The sequence below is a fragment of the Chelonia mydas genome, chromosome 8, assembly GCF_015237465.2.
Source record: "Chelonia mydas isolate rCheMyd1 chromosome 8, rCheMyd1.pri.v2, whole genome shotgun sequence".
NCBI lineage: Eukaryota > Metazoa > Chordata > Testudines > Cheloniidae > Chelonia > Chelonia mydas.
In genome coordinates, this window is record NC_057854.1 from 81,562,174 (window position 1) to 81,580,471 (window position 18,298).

Here is an 18,298-nt window from a genome sequence, read left to right on the forward strand (position 1 = left end):
GTTCCAGCCCGAGCCCAAATGTCTACAGCACAATTAAACAGCCCCTTAGCCTGAGCCCTGAGAGCCCAAGTCATGGACCAGAGCCGGGGTTTTAATTGCCGTGTAGACATCTCCTGAGAGGGAGCAGAGAGATAGTACTTCTTGGGGCACAGTACGCCCTGGCCAGGCAGGCTTGAAAGCTGTGAGCAGCTGTTTGCTCCTGCAGCATTCAGGGGTACAAGCCTCTGTTAACATTCTTTGTAAATAAACAGGATTGCACCAATATACCTGACATCACATCAATTTCTCCTAAGGGAAACAAACTTGGAAGGCCCCAAATACTGGCAAACCACCTAGGCTAAAGGGGCAACAATAAGGACCTTTCTAGACACATTAGCTTGTCTCTTAGCAAAAACAGCACTTTTCACAATTTCGCTCATCAAGCTAATATTTTACAAAATAAAAATGCAATCATCTAGACATAAGGCAAAGCTGTCAGGCTATTACACATGCCACCTGGCAGTCATAAAATGGGAAGCCTGCAGATTGTTCTATCACATTTCAGACCTACTATATAATAAAAAAAATAAAAATTGATAATTTGCAGCAACTCTATACAATTATTCTTTTATATTATTAAGACTGATCATTTTACTGTGCATTGTATTCTAATGAGATTCCAGCATAGCTATTATACTGATATACATCTTTTTGTGGTAATATAAAAAAAAAATATATAGACTTGGCCTGTACTGATTCTACCCAATTTATTTATTTACCAATTTCTCTTGTACCTATCACTGTGGTGACTAGACACGTACCTGCAAGAATTAAAATACAGGTGTAGAGGGTCTCTTAGGTAAGGCCAATCCCATGAAGAGCTTTCCATATCAGGACAGAGATCTTCAGCTGGACTCTGTACTCAATAAAAACCCATCAACATGCAGAGAGTAGAGAAAACATGTAATGGGTTCACAGCAGTGTCTGTTGCTTAACAGATATACACTGCATTCTTTGCATTTTTTGGCCCTTTATCTTATATACTTGATACATACACAAAACAAAAAGGCCACATGCTGCCAGCTCTAATAGCCTCCCGTCTGTGTGGCCCAGGGCAGAATGGATTCCAGCCCCTGAATTCTGGGAAGAACAGAATTGCTCCCAGCTGTGCACAGGGATACAGTTACATTCTACATTGAGGTGCAATAGTAGGTAACCAGCTTTATTTACCTCCAAGCTCCAATACTGCCTGCACCACCACATGTCGTAGACTGTGCTTAAGTGATATAAATGAGCCAATAGAAGGGAAACATAGTAATCTCACCTGAAGTTTTGGTATCTACATGTCACAGCGTGGCTGGACTTTGTGGTTAACAACAGGTGCAGCGCCTCTGTGCCAGAGCAGGTGCTCCCAGTTGAGACAGATAAAGGGGCTGCACCTGGGCTATAGAGGGTCAGAGGAACCTCAGCGAGGGTAGAGCTAGAAGGGGAACTGTAGAGTGAAGCCATACAACAAGATGGTCTTCTATGGCAGCCCCTAAAGAAGGGTGTTGAGGCCTGGGGAGAAGGCCCAGCTAAGACAGAACTCCTGGGAGGAGAGGCTGTGCCTGGTTTAAAGCTGGCTGCAAGATTTATTTTGTGTTTGCTTCTTTCTGGAGCTTTGTAAATAAAGAAACTAGACCCTCTGCGGGGCTGTGACTTAATGAAGGGAGGGGAGGCGGGGGGTGTTGTTTAAGGAGCCCTGCAGGGGAAAATAGGGATGGGGTATGGCAGAGGCTCCCCTGGCTGCAAGGAGGTGCATGGATGGCAGTCATTGTGTTATACTATGTTGGATGTAGGGAAGTTCCATCCACCATACACAAGCTCTGAACATTAACACTGGTAACTAAGCATAATTGAAAAAATTCCTTCTAAATACAGCAGGTTCCAAATTCCTCATGTCTTTTTCTTCTCATCAGATTAATTCCGTAAGTTAAGATGGGGGAAAAAATAAACTCCTTAATATCATTTTCCCAGCTGAGTACATTTGCAACCTCTTCCCAATAAAATAGTGTGTTTACCACTTGCTCATAGCCTGCAGCCTTTCACGGCTTTAGCTATAACAGTTCCCTGAGAGTTTAGCATAAATTTATATTACTAGTAAAGCCAGTCTGCTCCCCAGTTCTTCAGTCATATCCCAAATAGTCTGATTCAATGATGATTCAATCAATCCTTCTCCAGAGAAAGAATTTTTTTAAGTTGGAAAAAAAATAAGCATCAAAGATTGCACCCCCCAAAATGTGGACAAATGAAATTGTACAAGACAGCTCTTTAAAATTTTGGACCACAGTTTGTAATTCACATTTCTTTCCAAGTGTTCATATTCACTGAAATATGTGGGCAATCTCTGGTGGTTAATTTGAAATTGTCTCATCTTGTGGGCCCAGAACTCAGCATAAGCTAGTAGCTAATGTCCTGATCCTGTAAAGACATAGGCACAGATTTAATTTTAAGTACGTGACTAGTACCAGGTCATTAAGCCTATGCAGGATCATAGCCTGAGATAGTTGTTTTGGTTATACTGATCCAAATTCTTAGCTGGTGTAAATGAACATAGCTACACTGAATTTATTGGATGTTCATTTACTCAAGTTGAATATCTGGCCCATAAAGCAATATGTTCACATTATATTACGATCTCATTACAATTCTGCTATTAATCTGTTTTCCTTTCAGTGTGACATAGATGAATACATTGTCACCCATACTTTTTTCAAACAATAAGGAAATGTGTGATCAAAACATTTAACCTGTTAAATCTTCCAAGAGAGATAGCTAGCACTGTAGGGATAGGCTATCTACCAAAAGAAAGAACTGAGAAACCATCCCCGGTGGAGTCATATTATCTAGAGCTAACTTAACCCCACCTTGATTCCCAAACTTACTCACATTTGGTGTCTCTATGTTTTGTTTTATTGAGTTTTTAAATGGTCACCTCATTTCTCCCCTGGTTTACTTTATAGACAGAAGAAGAAGACACCAACTCTGTAATGAAGCACTTTCATGACTTTAACAAGGTGTCCGGTGGCAAAGAAGTGGTTTTTTTACCCATGAAAGCTTAAATCTGTTAGTCTTTAAGGTGCCACCGGACTCCTTGTTTTTGTGGATACAGACTAACATGGATACCCCCTGATATCTTGACTTTGTTAATATTGAAAGGATATGGTCAACCTTTTAATCTGCATCATAATTTAGTGTCATAACTTTACAAATAGATTTTGTTCCTTACTGATTTTGTTCTTGCCAGCTGGAAAACATTCATCGGGGGTGTGGGATGTTTCCTCTTGCCATTGGAACTAACACTGACATGACTTTCTTGGTCTATTTCCTTGTTTACTATTCGGATTCTAATATCTGAACTGTATTGTTTAATCTATTCACCTAAATTTGGGTTATTGCTGATTATGTACTCTATGTATCATATGACTTTTAAAAACAAACTTTGTATTTGTGGATAATCTAAGCACTATATCCAGATGTACAGACACTCTTTTCTCAACCTACATATTATATTATTTTTTTAACTTTAACTTTAATAATATTTTTAAATCTACCATTATGGATTGTCTAGAAAGACCTGGAAATAATGTTTACTAGTTAATTGCTAAGCCATCTGGCCAAAAGCATACACATTATTTCCCAGGGTTCACAATTTATTTTATTTTTTTCCAAAGTAGCAGAAGATTTAAGATTACATGTAAAAGAGATGGTTGAAAAATGGAAAGTTCTGACATTCAACATTTGTTTTTATTTCAAATAGTAAAAGTTTGAAAGTTTTCTTCGAATGGAAATTCTGAAAAATTTCAATTTTAAAACATTTTGTTTAAATCAGATTTAAACATTTTGTTTCAGTAAGTAAAAACTTTTCATTTTAATTATGTCAAAGCAATATAAAATATTTTAAACTATTAAATATATAATATTAAAATATAAATATGGTTAAATGAATAACAAAATGTTCATGTTTAACATTATTGATACAAAATGAGAAAGTCAAATTGATTCACTGATACTTTTCCATAGAAATGTCAAAATCGATTCATTCCCACAGTTTCAACAGCATTTTCCAAAGGGAAACTGCTCTGTAAACAAAAATGAGGGGGAACTGACACTGTCGCACATAGAAATTAAAGAAAGAAAAACAAGTGATATTTAAAGAAACTTACTTATTTTTAAAGTTATGAATGTTGAAACTTCCTGCACACAGTATATGTTAGAATTTTTTATTTAAATTTATAAATCAACTTTAATAAAAGATTAAGCCTCAATCCATCTATCAGTCTCTTATGTGGAGTTCAATAGGTTTACTTATGTGATTAAAGTTACTCACATGTACAAGCATTTGCAGGATCAAGCCTTAGACTAAAGTCAAGCATTCAGTTTTAGGAAAGTTTAAACATTAATGTCTATAAGTATAAATATGCTGCCAAATAAAATATGCACATAAATATTCTGCCAAACTTTAACCCGTCTCTCTCTAAAATATTTCACCTCAGTAAGTCACTGATATATCTGGCAATCCCTTGGTGAAATAATCTTCCCCACAGATAGGCTGTGGGCGTGGTTTCTAAACCTAGTGTAACTTAAAAAAAAAAGAGTTGTTCGTTTCCTACCCAGGTACAGAGAATTTAGATGCCCAAGCCTGGAGCTTACAGATGCATAGGTGATATGGCGAAGGCTCTGTCTGATAACAAGGAACCCAATTTTCTTGCAGGCACAACTGGAATTTTTAACCCTCATGACAGTTTGGGTCTCCAGAAGCAGTGAAGTATCCTGGTGAACAGCAGGGCTGTGGACTACCTTGCCCACCTTAGAGCAGCACCATCAATTGACTACAGAGAGGATGAGTTCTACTCCCTCTTCTCCTCATGGTGCACTGCTGGACTTGCCAGCCAGGTGTGTGGGGCAGGGGAACTACCTGGTGCGTTCCTCATGCACACCTAAAGGAGCGGGGGGGGAGGGGAGATGGAGGAGGATGCAAGTTCACCTTTGCACCAGCTGCACAGCAATGGTGAGGGGTTGCTCTATGCTTCAGTGGCTGCCACAGTGAGCACCTGCCAGCTCAGTCCCAAGCCTCAGAAACAGCTAAACACTTTACCTAGCAGGTCCAGTGTAAATGTTCACAAAGGACCATGAAGCAATATTTGCTGCCCTGTGCCCCTGAAAGCCATCACCTCATCACTATAGACAAGGCCAGACAGAAAATTTGGGGGAGAGGTTAGCAAGATAATTCTTTGGGATACACCCTGAACTTTTTTCAGAGTAGCAGCCATGTTAGTCTGTATCCGCAAATAGAAAAGGAGGACTTGTGGCACCTTAGAGACTAAATAAATAAGTATTTATTAAATAAATAAATTTGTTAGTCTCTAAGGTGCCACAAGTCACCCTGAACTTTAACTCCTGTCCCATGCAAAACGTGTGGGGAGAAGAGAGATCGTGTTAGCTGAAAAACGAATACAGCCCCAGAATGTATTCCCTTTCCTGTGTACCCTTGTAGGGTCCCAGGGAGCTGCAGTTAGGGGAGTCCTCCCAGCATGGCTGTATAGGAGCTGCACTACTAGAAAGTAGGGAGGAGCTGGGACCACTGGTGGCCGCCTCTTTGGCATGCTAAGGCACCCACATGAATAGGCCTGGCCTCACAGATGGATCTGCAAAGTTTACTTTTCCATAGTGGAAAGTCACTCCTGACAGAATGACTAAGGGGAATCTCCACAAAGAAATCCTTGTGAAGATCTTCACACAATATCCCCTCCCATGATTTGTCACAGGAGAGAACAATATGGCCCCTTATCTGTACTGTAATGAAGTAAGAATCATATTTCATCACCAAGGAGAGGCCCTCAAGGCCTGGTAGTTCATCTTTAGAGGCAGTGCTTAATTTGTGCCACGGCTTGCCAGGGCTTAGCCTCAGCATCTCTACACTTGGCAGTTCATAGCCCTGGCACCTCTGGGCTTGTTGCATCAGTTATGAAAGTAAAAAAATTGCTTGAGCCCCAGCACCTAATTGCTTGAGCCCCTGAATCTCTTTCATTAGAAATTAAGCACTGTTTAGAAGGATAGAAACAGACACATGATCTTAGATCAATCTATCTTCAACCAGTCTATCAAATAGGGTAGGGACTACAGAAAAAGCTAAGTAGCAGCAGCTAGTAGAAAAATATGAGTGAATCTAAAAGGGAAGAGTGTGATTACTAACCTATTTTGAGCTTTAAACCAGACTCGGTTCTTGGAGACATCTCTTTGTTTGACGCTGTTGCGAATATTGGACCTACAAATTTACCCTAATTGTGAGCTCAACTCTAAAAAGTGAGTGTAGGTTCATAAGATGTCACAGTAACCTTTAACAACAAATGCTGATAGGAAAAGGTGCAAAAGTGAGACAAAAAGCCTGAATTAGTCCAAACAAAAAGGCTTACTGGTACAACACAAGGGCTGGGTTAAGATCATGCCTAGTAAACAGGAAACGTGTGAGACAGGAACAAAATTGGTGTGTTGGAAGCAGAGGCGCCAACTTTCTGAGTTCCCGGCAGGTGCTCGACCCCCACTCCACCCCAGATCCTGCCCCCACTCCACCCCTTCCCCCAAGCTGCCGCCCCCTCCCTTTCCTACCCTGTTCCGCCAACTCCCTTGCCTATTCCTGCCCCAGTTCCTCCTGCCCACCCCCCATATGCTCAGTGATCTTCCACTCCCAGATTCCTCCCACTTCTCTGAACCACACATTTCTTCCCTCTGGAGTTTCTGGCGGATGCCTCACCTAGGGTTCCCACACCTGCTTCTCCCCATCCCCAGGCTCTCTTCTGTCTTCCAGCCCTATTTCTTGTATCACCTTGCAATCATTGCCAAAGTAGCTCCCTGGTATGGGACAAGCCCAGAATTTTCACCTTTGCCTCCAGCACACAGTGATGAAACATGTTTTTGTTGAAACAAAACTCTTTGATCCAAAATGCTTTTTCTTTTAAATTTTCATTTGTAGACAATATTGAAAATTTTAGGGTTTGTTCTGACTTGGAATTAAGCCAAATTTCAAAATCCTTCGTGAAACAGAATTTCTGCCCTCCACCAACCGTACTATTTAATTACATTGTTGACAACAAGTTCTGAAATCTTAAGCCAAATTTTTGAAAAATGTATCTGTAAAGTCAGACATCATTGGTAGTTTCTAGGGCCAGCACTGACTGAAAATTAGACCACTTTATTTTTACACACCTAAATATAATGTTAGATGCCTAACTTTAGGTATTCAGTTTTTAAAATCTTGGCCATATTGTTTTAACTGGCAAATTAGATGTGCTGACTTAAAACAAAGGGGAAAGATTTCCCTTAGTTCGATTACTTACCTTTTTAATGCACAGATTTGTGCACTAAAAGTCTTTATTCCTATATTTATTGCAGTCCCTCAAATTCAATATTAATGAGCCATAATGCATCTGTGTGAGCTGGAAAAACATTTGTAGTATTGGTATGCAAATGTGTATACCAAAGCATAGCTAGCATCAACCCAAAATATTGTGCAAATCCATGGCTATAGCAGATGGCAAACTCTCTCACAACACAATTTAGAAAATTAAATCTATGCACTTTGTGAAGGTCTGCATTATACCTACAAACCTGACATGTCTAGATTTTATACTGCTATTTGTATATCAACTAATGCTGAATTAATTAATACAGTGTGCCAGAAACAGCACAATAGCATAGCTGTCAGTGAACAAAGATACGCCAACCAGAAAAACGTAGAAGCTATTTCATCCTCTTCTTCCCGCTTTTCTTCCTCCTAATAATAATAGCCAGTAACATTAAGTTTACAATGACTCCAGATCTGAATTAGTTCTTGAAAAAAATAATTTGAGAAGCCAAATTCATGCATCAGCTACAAAAATTGCTGGGGCATTCTTCTTGGAAAAGTACTGGCCCAGTACTACTAGCATAGTTAAAGATTCAAGTTAAGCAAGTAATCTAACCTTAAGGCAATGTTTCAAAACCCACTTCTGAACAAAAGTAGGACAGAAAGCAGCTGAAAAGCACTTGAGGAGGTTTCTCCAGTTCATTACATGGGTCCATTTCTGGGTTGTTTAATTTAAACCTAAGCTGAGAGTGTGTCTGTTAAACTGAGCTGCCTTTTCTACAGTTATGTTGTCTTAATCTATTCTTCCCTTTAACTGAGTTTACTGCACATTGGACAGACACACAGTGGAATCCAGCTGTTCTAACATAGAATCATAGAATAACAGAGTTGGAAGGGACCTCTGGAGGCCATCTAGTCCAACCCCCTGCCCAGAGCAGGACCAATCCCAACTAAATCATCCCAGCCAGGGCTTTGTCAAGCCTGACCTTAAAAACTTCTAAGGAAGGGGATTCCACCACCTCCCTAGGTAACGCATTCCAGTGTTTCACCACCCTCCTAGTGAAAAAGTTTTTCCTAATATCCAACCTAAACCTCCCCCACTGCAACTTGAGACCATTACCCCTTGTCCTGTCATCTGCTATTACTGACAATAGTCTAGATCCATCCTCTTTGGATCCACCTTTCTGGTAGTTAAAAGCAGCTATCAAATCCCCCCTCGTTCTTCTCTTCCGTAGACTAAACAATCCCAGTTCCCTCAGCCTCTCCTCATAACTCATGTGTTCCAGTCCCCTAATCATTTTTGTTACCCTTCGCTGGACTCTCTCCAATTTATCCACATCCTTCTTGTACTGTGGGGCCCAAAACTGGACACAGTACTCCAGATGAGGCCTCACCAATGTCAAACAGAGGGGAACGATCACGTCCCTCGATCTGCTGGCAGTGCCCCTACTTATACACCCCAAAATGCCATTGACCTTCTTGGCAACAAGGGCACACTGTTGACTCATATCCAGCTTCTCGTCCACTGTCACCCCTAGGTCCTTCTCTGCAGAACTGCTGCCTAGCCATTCGGTCCCTAGTCTGTAGCGGTGTATTGGATTCTTCCATCCTAAGTGCAGGACTCTGCACTTGTCCTTGTTGACCCTCATCAGATTTCTTTTGGCCCAATCCTCCAATTTGTCTAGGTCCCTCTGTATCCTATGCCTACCCTCCAGTGTATCTACCACTCCTCCCAGTTTAGTGTCATCCGCAAACTTGATGAGGGTGCAATCCACACCATCCTCCAGATCATTAATAAAGATATTGAACAAAACCGGCCCCAGGACCGACCCTTGGGGCACTCCGCTAGATACCGGCTGCCAACTAGACATGGAGTCATTGATCACTACCCGTTGAGCCCGACAAACTAGCCAACTTTCTACCCACCTTGTAGTGCATCCATCCAGCCCGTACTTTAACTTGCTGACAAGAATACTGTGGGAGACCGTGTCAAAAGCTTTGCTAAAGTCGAGGAATAACACGTCCACTGCTTTCCCTTCATCCACAGAACCAGTTATCTCATCATAGAAGGCAATTAGATTAGTCAGGCATGACTTTCCCTTGGTGAATCCATGCTGACTGTTCCTGATCACTTTCCTCTCGTCTAAGTGCTTCAGAATTGATTCCTTGAGGACATGCTCCATGATTTTTCTGGGGACTGAGGTGAGGCTGACCGGCCTGTAGTTCCCAGGATCATCCTTCTTCCCTTTTTTAAAGATGGGCACTACATTAGCCCATCTTTAAACATCCCACGCCAAGTTGTTTGTGATGGTGGAATAGCAATGTTATATCTCTCATATCCTGGTTCCAAAATGGGTGAGGAAATATTGTTTATTGGACAAACTTCTGTTGGACAAGAGACAAGCGTTCAAGCTCCACAGAGCTCTTCTCTGTGGAGCCTGAAAGCTTGTCTCTTTCATCAACTGTCTTTGGTCCAATAAAAGATATTATCTCACCCACCTTGTCTCTCTCATTCTACTCCAAGGACAGTTTAGAATTGCAGGATGTATGCTAACTGATCAAAGATTTAGGACAAAAATATCTGTCATTATTGCTGACATTTGGGGTGAAAGTCTGGTGCCATTGGAGTCAAAGGCCAAACTCTTTGCTACATTATTCAGAACTTCTTGGAATAAAAATTCAAATTTAGGGCTGTTACCATTCAAAATTGCATATAATTTGAAATCAAGCAAAAGCCTAAAATAATTAGAGCAAGCATTTTACAGTAAAAAAAAATCTATTTTTTATCATAGACATATTTTAAATAATTAAATGTTCTAGGATTTTAATTTGTTTACAATGTTTACTTTCATTGCTGTTATTTTTCCCCTTTGTTTTTATAGTCTTGTCTATCAGCTTCACCTTTATGAAATTACTCTCATGAGTTGACTTTAAGTTCAATATTTCATTTAAGGCATGAGGGACTAGTATTTCAAAGCCTTTGTAATATATACATATCTAAAACAAGTGAGCATGCAATATGATGTAGAAGGTGATGCATAGAATTAGATGTGTATGCAATATTCAGACCAGGAAGCAAATCTAGGTGCAACTTTCAGATTTTATTTGTTCGTTTTACATCTGCCTTAGAAGTACTGACTATACAGATAGCTGCTTGAGCATCTTTTCCCCGTGAGTGCTCCAGCCCCAGAGCACCCACGGAGTCTGTGCCTATGCCGTTGTGTATTACTTTGCATTTATCAACACTGAATTTCATCTGACATTTTGTTGCCCAGTCACCCAGTTTTGAGAGATCCTTTTGTAGCTCTTTGCAGTCTTCCTGGGCCTCAACTATCTTGAGCAATTCTAGCTTTTCATTTTTTGAACTTAAATTACCCTTGGCTCGCTCACAGTTAAATCAGGGGTTCTCACTTTGTTGATGATGAAATTATTAATTATTATTATTTGTGCTATAAAAGACACATCAGTCCACCAACTTGCAGATTCTATGTGATGCTGAATGTGGGATCATGGATGTAATCAAATTTCTAGTATTCTGTCACAATTCATTGATCCTTGATGTTTGAGTCAGAGAGGATAGCTCTTACATGTGTAGATTTTAAGAAGTGGTGGGTGGGATTATTCATTATTCTTTTTATTTACTTTCAGTTCCTAAGACAGCTGTGTATCTTATTTCATATTTTTCAGATGGCAAAGCCTACTCTCTCAAGATTTTGTCCACGACTCCAATTATAAATCCTCAAACTTCTGCATAATTACACTATAATGAATCCTATAAAATCACCAGCTCTGTCATTGAAATGACATCTGGAGTACTAAAGATACCTCAGTAAATCCAGCTGTAATCACAATATTCATTCCCTTAAAAGTGTAAGATATTCCTTGCCTGCTGCGTTTTGCACACTGTAAGCTCAGTCCATCAACTTCAGTGGGAGCAGGTTGGAACCCCATAGCAGTTAATGAGTTGTCTCGCAATTCTTCTTTTAGAATTACACCTGTAAGAGAACATAAGAACGGCCATACTGGGTCAGAGTGAAGGTCCATCTAGCCCAATATCCTGTCTTCCAACAGTGCCAATGCCAAGTGCCCCAGAGGGAATGAACAGAACAGGAAATCACCAAGTGATCCACCCCGTCACTCACTCCCAGCTTCTGGCAAACAGAGGCTAGGGACATGATCCCTGTCCATCCTCACTAATAGCCATTGATGGACCTATCCTAGATGAATTTATGTAGTTCTTTTTTGAACCCTGTTATAGATTTGGCCTTCACAACATCCTCTGGCAAGCAGTTCCATAGATTGACTGTGCATTGTGTGAAAAAATACTTCCTTTTGTTTGTTTTCAACCTGCTGCCTATTAATTTCATTTGGTGACCCCTAGTTCTTGTGTTATGAGAAGGAATAAATAGCACTTCCTTATTTATTTTCTCCACACCAGTCATGATTGTATAGACCTCTGATATCCCCCCTTAATTGTCTCTTTTCTAAACTGAAAAGTCCCAGTCTTATTAATCTCTCCTCATATGGCAGCCATTCCATACCCCTAATCCAGGGGAGGGCAAACTTTTTGGCCTGACGGCCACATCGAGTTTCTGAGATTGTACGGAGGGCTGGTTAGGGGAGGTTGTTGCCCCCTATCTGACCCCCCTGCTTCTCACCCCCTGACAGCCCCCCCGGGACTCCTGCCCCATCCAACCCCCCTGTTCCCTGTCCCTGACAACCCCACCTGGGACCCCTGCCCCATCCCTCCCTCCCTGTCCCCTGACCGCCTCTGGATCCCCACCCCTGACTGCCCCCTGCCGCCCCATCCAACCCCTCCTCTCATTCCCCCCCTGGGGACCCCTGCCCCATCCAACCACCCCTTCTCCCTGACCACCCCCCCGAACCCCTGCCCCTGCCCCTGACTGCCCCCCGCTGCCCCATCCAATCCCCCCTCTCCTTCCTGACTGCCCTCCTCGGGACTCTTGCCCCTATTCAACCCCCGTTCCCTGCCCTCTGACCACCCCGACCCTTATCCGCACCTCTGTCCCCTGACCACCACCCCAAACTCCCCTGTCCTCTATCCATACCCCCCTGCTCCCTGCCCCCTTACCGCACTGCCTGGAGCACTGGTGGCTCGTGGCACTACAGCCGCGCTGCCCAGAGCACCAGGACAGGCAGCGCGCCACCTGGCTGGAGCCAGCCACGGCACCACGCAGCACAGAGCCACGGCCTGGCAAGAGCTTGCAGCCCCGCCGCCCAGAGCATTGTGCCGGTGGCGTAGTGAGCTGAGGCTGCAGGGGAGGGGGAACAGCAGGGGAGGGGCTGGAGGCTAGCATCCCGGGCCAGGAGCTCAGGAGCCAGGCAGGAGGGTCCTGCAGGCCAGATGTGGCCCACGGGCCATAGTTTGCCCACCTCTGACCTAATCATTTTTGTTGCCCTTTTCTGAACTTTTTCCAATTCCAATATATCTTTTCTGAGATGGGGTAACCACATCTGCACGCAGTATTCAGTATTGATATAGAGGCAATATAATATTTTCAGTCTTATGATCTATCTCTTTCTTAATGATTCTCAACATTCCGTTTGCTTTTTTGACTGCCGCTGTACATCGAGTGGAGGTTTTTAGAGAACTATCCACAGTGACTCCAAGATCTCTTTCTTGAGTGGTAACGGCCAATTTAGACCCCATCATTTTGTATGGGATTATGTTTTCCAATGTGCATAGGTGCCGACTTCTGCTTGCACCGGTGGGTGCTCAACCCGCCTCTGACTCCAGCCCCACCCCGCCTCCATTCCAACCCCTTCCCCAAAGTCCCCGCCCCAACTCCACCCCCTCCCTGCCCCTATTCCAACTCCTTCCCCAAATCCCTGCCCTGGCCCCGCCTCCTCCCCTGAGCATGATACATTCCCGCTCCTCTCATGTCCCTCCAGAAGCTTGCTATGCCTCCAAACAGCTGTTTGGCGGTGGCAAGCCCTGGGAGGTAGCAGAGGAGCGGGGACGCGGCACACGCGGGGGAGGAGGCAGAGGCGAGGCGGGGGGGTGGGGAGGGGAGCTTGGTTGCCAGTGGGTGCAGAGCACCCACTAATTTTTCCCTGTGGGTGCTCCAGCCCCAGAGCACCCATGGAGTCAGTGCCTATGCCAATGTGTATTACTTTGTATTTATCAACATTGAATTTCATCTGACATTTTGTTGCCCAGTCACCCAGTTTTGAGAGATCCGTTTGTAGCTCTTCGCAGTCTGCCTGGGCCTTAACTATCTTGAGCAATTCTAGCTTTTCATTTTTTAAACTTAAATTACCCGTGGCTTGCTCACAGTTAAATCAGGGGTTCTCACTTTGTTCCATAATGTGAACCACATCTTAAAGGAGAGATATTATGGACAACTCATGTTCCATTTAACATCCAATCATAGCAACTCAAATAATTGTTTATATGAAGAAGTATGAATTTTACACCATTTTCGATGCAATAAAAAGCTGGAAAGCGAGGAGGAGGAGGAGGACCCTGCAATATGTAACCTGGCAGCTCTCTACAGATCACCAGCAAGTGCCACTTCAACACACATGCATGCAAACACGCTTCAGGCCCCTACCCCGAGTAGATGCCCCAAGTTCCGCTCAATTCAGTATCTGTATAAATGAACTTAGAACATTCTTATATTGTCCATCCTCTGAAAAGAACTGAGACTTATTGCTCTGATGCACTTATTCTCAAAGGAAATTAAAGAAATCCTCTCATTTAGTACAGCACAGCAAGTATATCTCACTGTCAGAGCACATTATTTTACTAACTCCATCATTACAAAGAATCATGAAAAATAATTACCTACCCCTTTTTTTAGATGTTTTGAAAGATAATAAGGCATCTTGATTTCATTTGATGTCACATTTATGTATAGATGAAAAATGGAAATGAACTACTAAGTCAGATATCCATGCTACCTATGTCGTATATGTTATTGAGATACTGAACACAAGATACCATTTTTATAAAATGCAGGATAAAAAAGGATAGCCAATAAGTGTGTTGTCTTAGCTGTCTAAGCCGCTGTGTCCATTTCCGTGGACACCAAGTGTACCATTTTCATTAGTTCAGCAACCTCTTTAGCAACCAAGAGTTATGAGTCAGTTCCCAAAACGGCACCTTTCAGGTTCTAGTACAGGCTGTGCCATTTTGTAAGTGTCATATTTTTAGAAACATTTAAATAGCATGTAATGTGTGGGCACCTGTTACATCCATTTCAATCAGCCATAGGAAGATAATGAAAAACTTTTTCTACTGACGGTTCACAGGGGAAAAAGCAACAACTAGACAGAAATTTAGAAAACTTTATTTTTGGAGTAGTATTTATTTTATATGCTTGTTCTAATATAAAAGAACATTGAAAAGCTACAGTACTTGCACAGATAAGGTCCCACTTTTTTCTTCAGCTTTGTTGTAAAGGGATCTTGTCACCCATCATTTGGCCCACGTTTAAATTATGTAAAACAAGCTTTTATAAATTCCAAGATCAATATATTTCCACAATTTAAAACAAACAGAAAACAAAACAAAACCTACTGAAAAAACAGTTGAAAGTATCCTTCTGCCTTGTTTAAAATCCAAACATTGCAACACTGAAAACCTGAATATGAAACTGATTAAAAAGGAAACTGAAATGGATTGAACACAAACAGTAAACACCGGAGTAAATATAGATAAATTGGATTTTTTTAAAAAGTTCTTTCCCCTTTAATAATCATAGGTCTTATTACTGATATATAAAAGAGAGAAAGAAATGTGCTTATGTACAACATGATTTTCTAAAAGGACACTGACAATTTGAAATCCAACCTATTTGAAAAAATGAGTTAAAAGTAGTTTCAAGTTTAAGCCTGGCCTTTGTGTCCATGCTGCCATTTTTTTTTGTGATTTTACAAATCACATTTTCCTGTTTTTAATGTACTTTTAAATTTTTCTCTCTCTCCCATGTTTCACGAGAAAGCCACACAAACAACAGGAGAAACTAAGATCCTGATTCAGCAAAGCGCTCAAGCACATGCTTAACTCAATAAGCACGTGAGTCGTCATATGCCACAGCATTCAGTGCCACATCCCTGCCATTACGTAAGTGTGCGAATAAATAGGTGCAGCTGGCTTTTGGGTGTTCTTTTGTTGTCCAGAAGACTTTGATGCAGCAATATGGCAGACAGAGACTGATCTATAATCTGTCCTATTCATTTCTAATAGACCCACCACAGTAGTACTTAGGCATCTTATATTACACACCAAATTAAAACAAATCATTTCCATCCAAAGTGTCTCAGACCCCAAATGAAGCCTCAGGGTTGCGGGGAAGCTTTTTCTGAACCTCACCCCATACAAAGGGCAGCCTCTTCCCAACTTTCTGTAAGGAAGAGCTCCTTCATACACAGCAGTAAGAAGGGGTTAGATGTATAGCAAAGTGTACATGAGGGAACAGAGGATTATTGAGTTATAGCACATCTGAGTACTTTTTTATATTATCAAGTTTTATAAGCGTCTCTTTAAAAAAGATGAAATAGCCCTAGCTCTTTATTATATATGTCTAATATCTCTTCAGAGAACTTCAAAATACTTTTAATATACTGCACATGTGAAAAAAAAATACTGGATCAATGGAATACTAAAAAGAAACCATGGAACTGTTCCATATATTAATTTATAAAAGTAGATTAAATATTTGTTTTTAAATGTGTAGTTTTCAGCATAACTGGATGCTATACAAGGTTTTTCAAAACTCGTACCCAGAAAATACTACTTTGCAAAAGGTTTTAAAGGGGAATATTTCAAATATATACAGCATCAGCCTATAGTTCATATTAATAAACTGAAATTCTGATCCCATAATTGTTTAAAAACAATTTTATCTTCAAACAGCAATTAATAAATTGTACATTTCTCATTAAAATCGTCCTTGTTTAGCATCACCCATGGCTCCCCATACATCAAATACAAACTCATCAGGAAATGCGAAGTCTCCAAGAGCTTCATCAAGTGCAACAGCAAATTCATCTGGATTGTTCTTGTCTCTTCCTGCTTCTACCATTGTTGCAGCTTAAAAACAAACAAACAAAAACAAAAATAACCAGCCCACAAACACAGATATATAGAAAGACTATAAAGAAATTTATAGTTAAATTACATGCTCATTGTAACATTTCAAAATAATATATTTTAAACACTGAGAAAGGTCTGCTTAGAGGAGATTTTAAAATGCATCTAACAAGATTTAGGAGCACAAGTCCCAAAAGAGAGTCAACAGGATTCATGCTCCTAAATCTCCCCCTTAATCACAAGTGCTCTGCTATGTGGGACAGCGGGGTTGAATTCCTAGGGACAAATTCTTCCTGATCTTGTTCATGTTCTGTTTAGTTCTGGTTCATTTCTCCTTTGCTCAGCACAGATTCAGTATCCTTACTACTAACTGTAGTGTCTTGTGAAAGTAAATCCAGGTCTGGGGCTAAAGAACCAGATAAAAAGTGACACAACCCTTCATAACACAATGTCTATTCCAGGATGTCAGAATTTTTATGCCAGATTGTGACACCAACTACTTATCATAAATTCAGTTATTTTAATTGTGAGATCAAGATGCAAAAGTGCAACACATTTAATCAACTGGGCTTCACAGAACAGCTTTTAGCAAGCCAGAGCTTAAAATAACCATACTGTTGGACACTGGATGATCTGTGGAAGTGGAGAATTCACAGGACCTGAGCATGGAGAGCAACATACAACCTGTACACAAAAGGCATGCAGACTGGTTTCCAAACACTTGCAGAAGTCAGGGTGAATCAGACCCCAATCAGGAGTAGGGTGACCAGATATCCTGATTTTTGGGGCTTTTTCTTATATAGACACCTATTACCCCCCACCCCCGTCCCGATTTTTCACACTTGCTATCTGGTCACCCTAATCAGGAGCATACTCAGCTTGCCCAGCATTTGAAAAGGAACATTGTAAATAAGACAAGAAAAAACACTGAAAACACTACATCTTTTCTAGGATGAAAGAATTCAAACCCTGGACAGGAAAAAGTAAATCTCTCTGCTATGTAAAAGGCAGAAAACAGAGGGCAGAACACTCCAGGTTGGCCAAGCAATGGATACAGAAGGAGATAGAGATGCAGTATGGCCCACTGAATAGACTGGGGCTCAAGAAACCTAAGTTCTTTCCCTACTGGGCGAACAGCCTTCTGGGTGATGTTGGGTAAGTCATGTCACCTATCTGTACCTCAGTTTCCCCATACATAAAATGGGGATGATACTTACCTTGTCTGTAAAGTGCTTTGAGATCTACAGATGAAAAGAAAAAGCTCTCTGCATTATCTGAAATTATCAGCATTATCTGAAATATTTTCATTCGAAAGATGAATACACAAAAATTGATTATAAGAAAATTGCAAGGCAAAGAGAAGATGCCAGAGGGCTTCTGCCACACAAAGCAGAATAAACACTTTCAAAATAGCTACAAGGTGCTTGGAAAAAAACCCTCAAGAATGTACAGGATAAACTTAATCAGTTTACAAAAAGTTAGTAAAAAGATACTAAACATGGAGAGATTTCAGGTGCAAATGAAGATCCAGCGGGGGGGAAAAAATATCTGATTTGTCATTAGAAATTTTGAAAAGCAGGTCTCTTTAACATCATTTCAGAGTAAAGGAACACAAACAGCCTTTGGAATTACGCTGTGGCAAGATCAGTTAGGAAGATTTGCTGTACTGAAACAGCGATAGTGCTATTAAGGCAGATATGAGAACAAAACTATAGAAAAATGTGCATTAGGCCCTAGTGTATTTGTAAAGCCTTGGAAGAAGGATAGGATGATGCATCCCTTTAAAGCCACTGTATTGTAATCTAAGACAACTAGCACATCTAGTACACAAGGTTGTTAGGGCACAGAGCTGACTGCTGAAGCTCTGCTAATAGACA

The 18,298-nt window shown here is 41.1% G+C and overlaps 1 protein-coding gene across 1 annotated transcript in view; it reads right to left on the reverse strand.

Annotated features, from left to right (window-relative positions):
• Positions 1-14,660: 14,660 nt before the first annotated feature.
• Positions 14,661-18,298, reverse strand: part of GIPC2 (GIPC PDZ domain containing family member 2) — a 51,357-nt gene continuing 47,719 nt past the window's right edge. Inside the window, exon 6 of the mRNA XM_007062585.4 lies at positions 14,661-16,421. Coding sequence (XP_007062647.3) covers positions 16,270-16,421 — 152 coding nt within the window. The 3' untranslated portion in view covers positions 14,661-16,269. The remainder of the gene's footprint in view (positions 16,422-18,298) is intronic.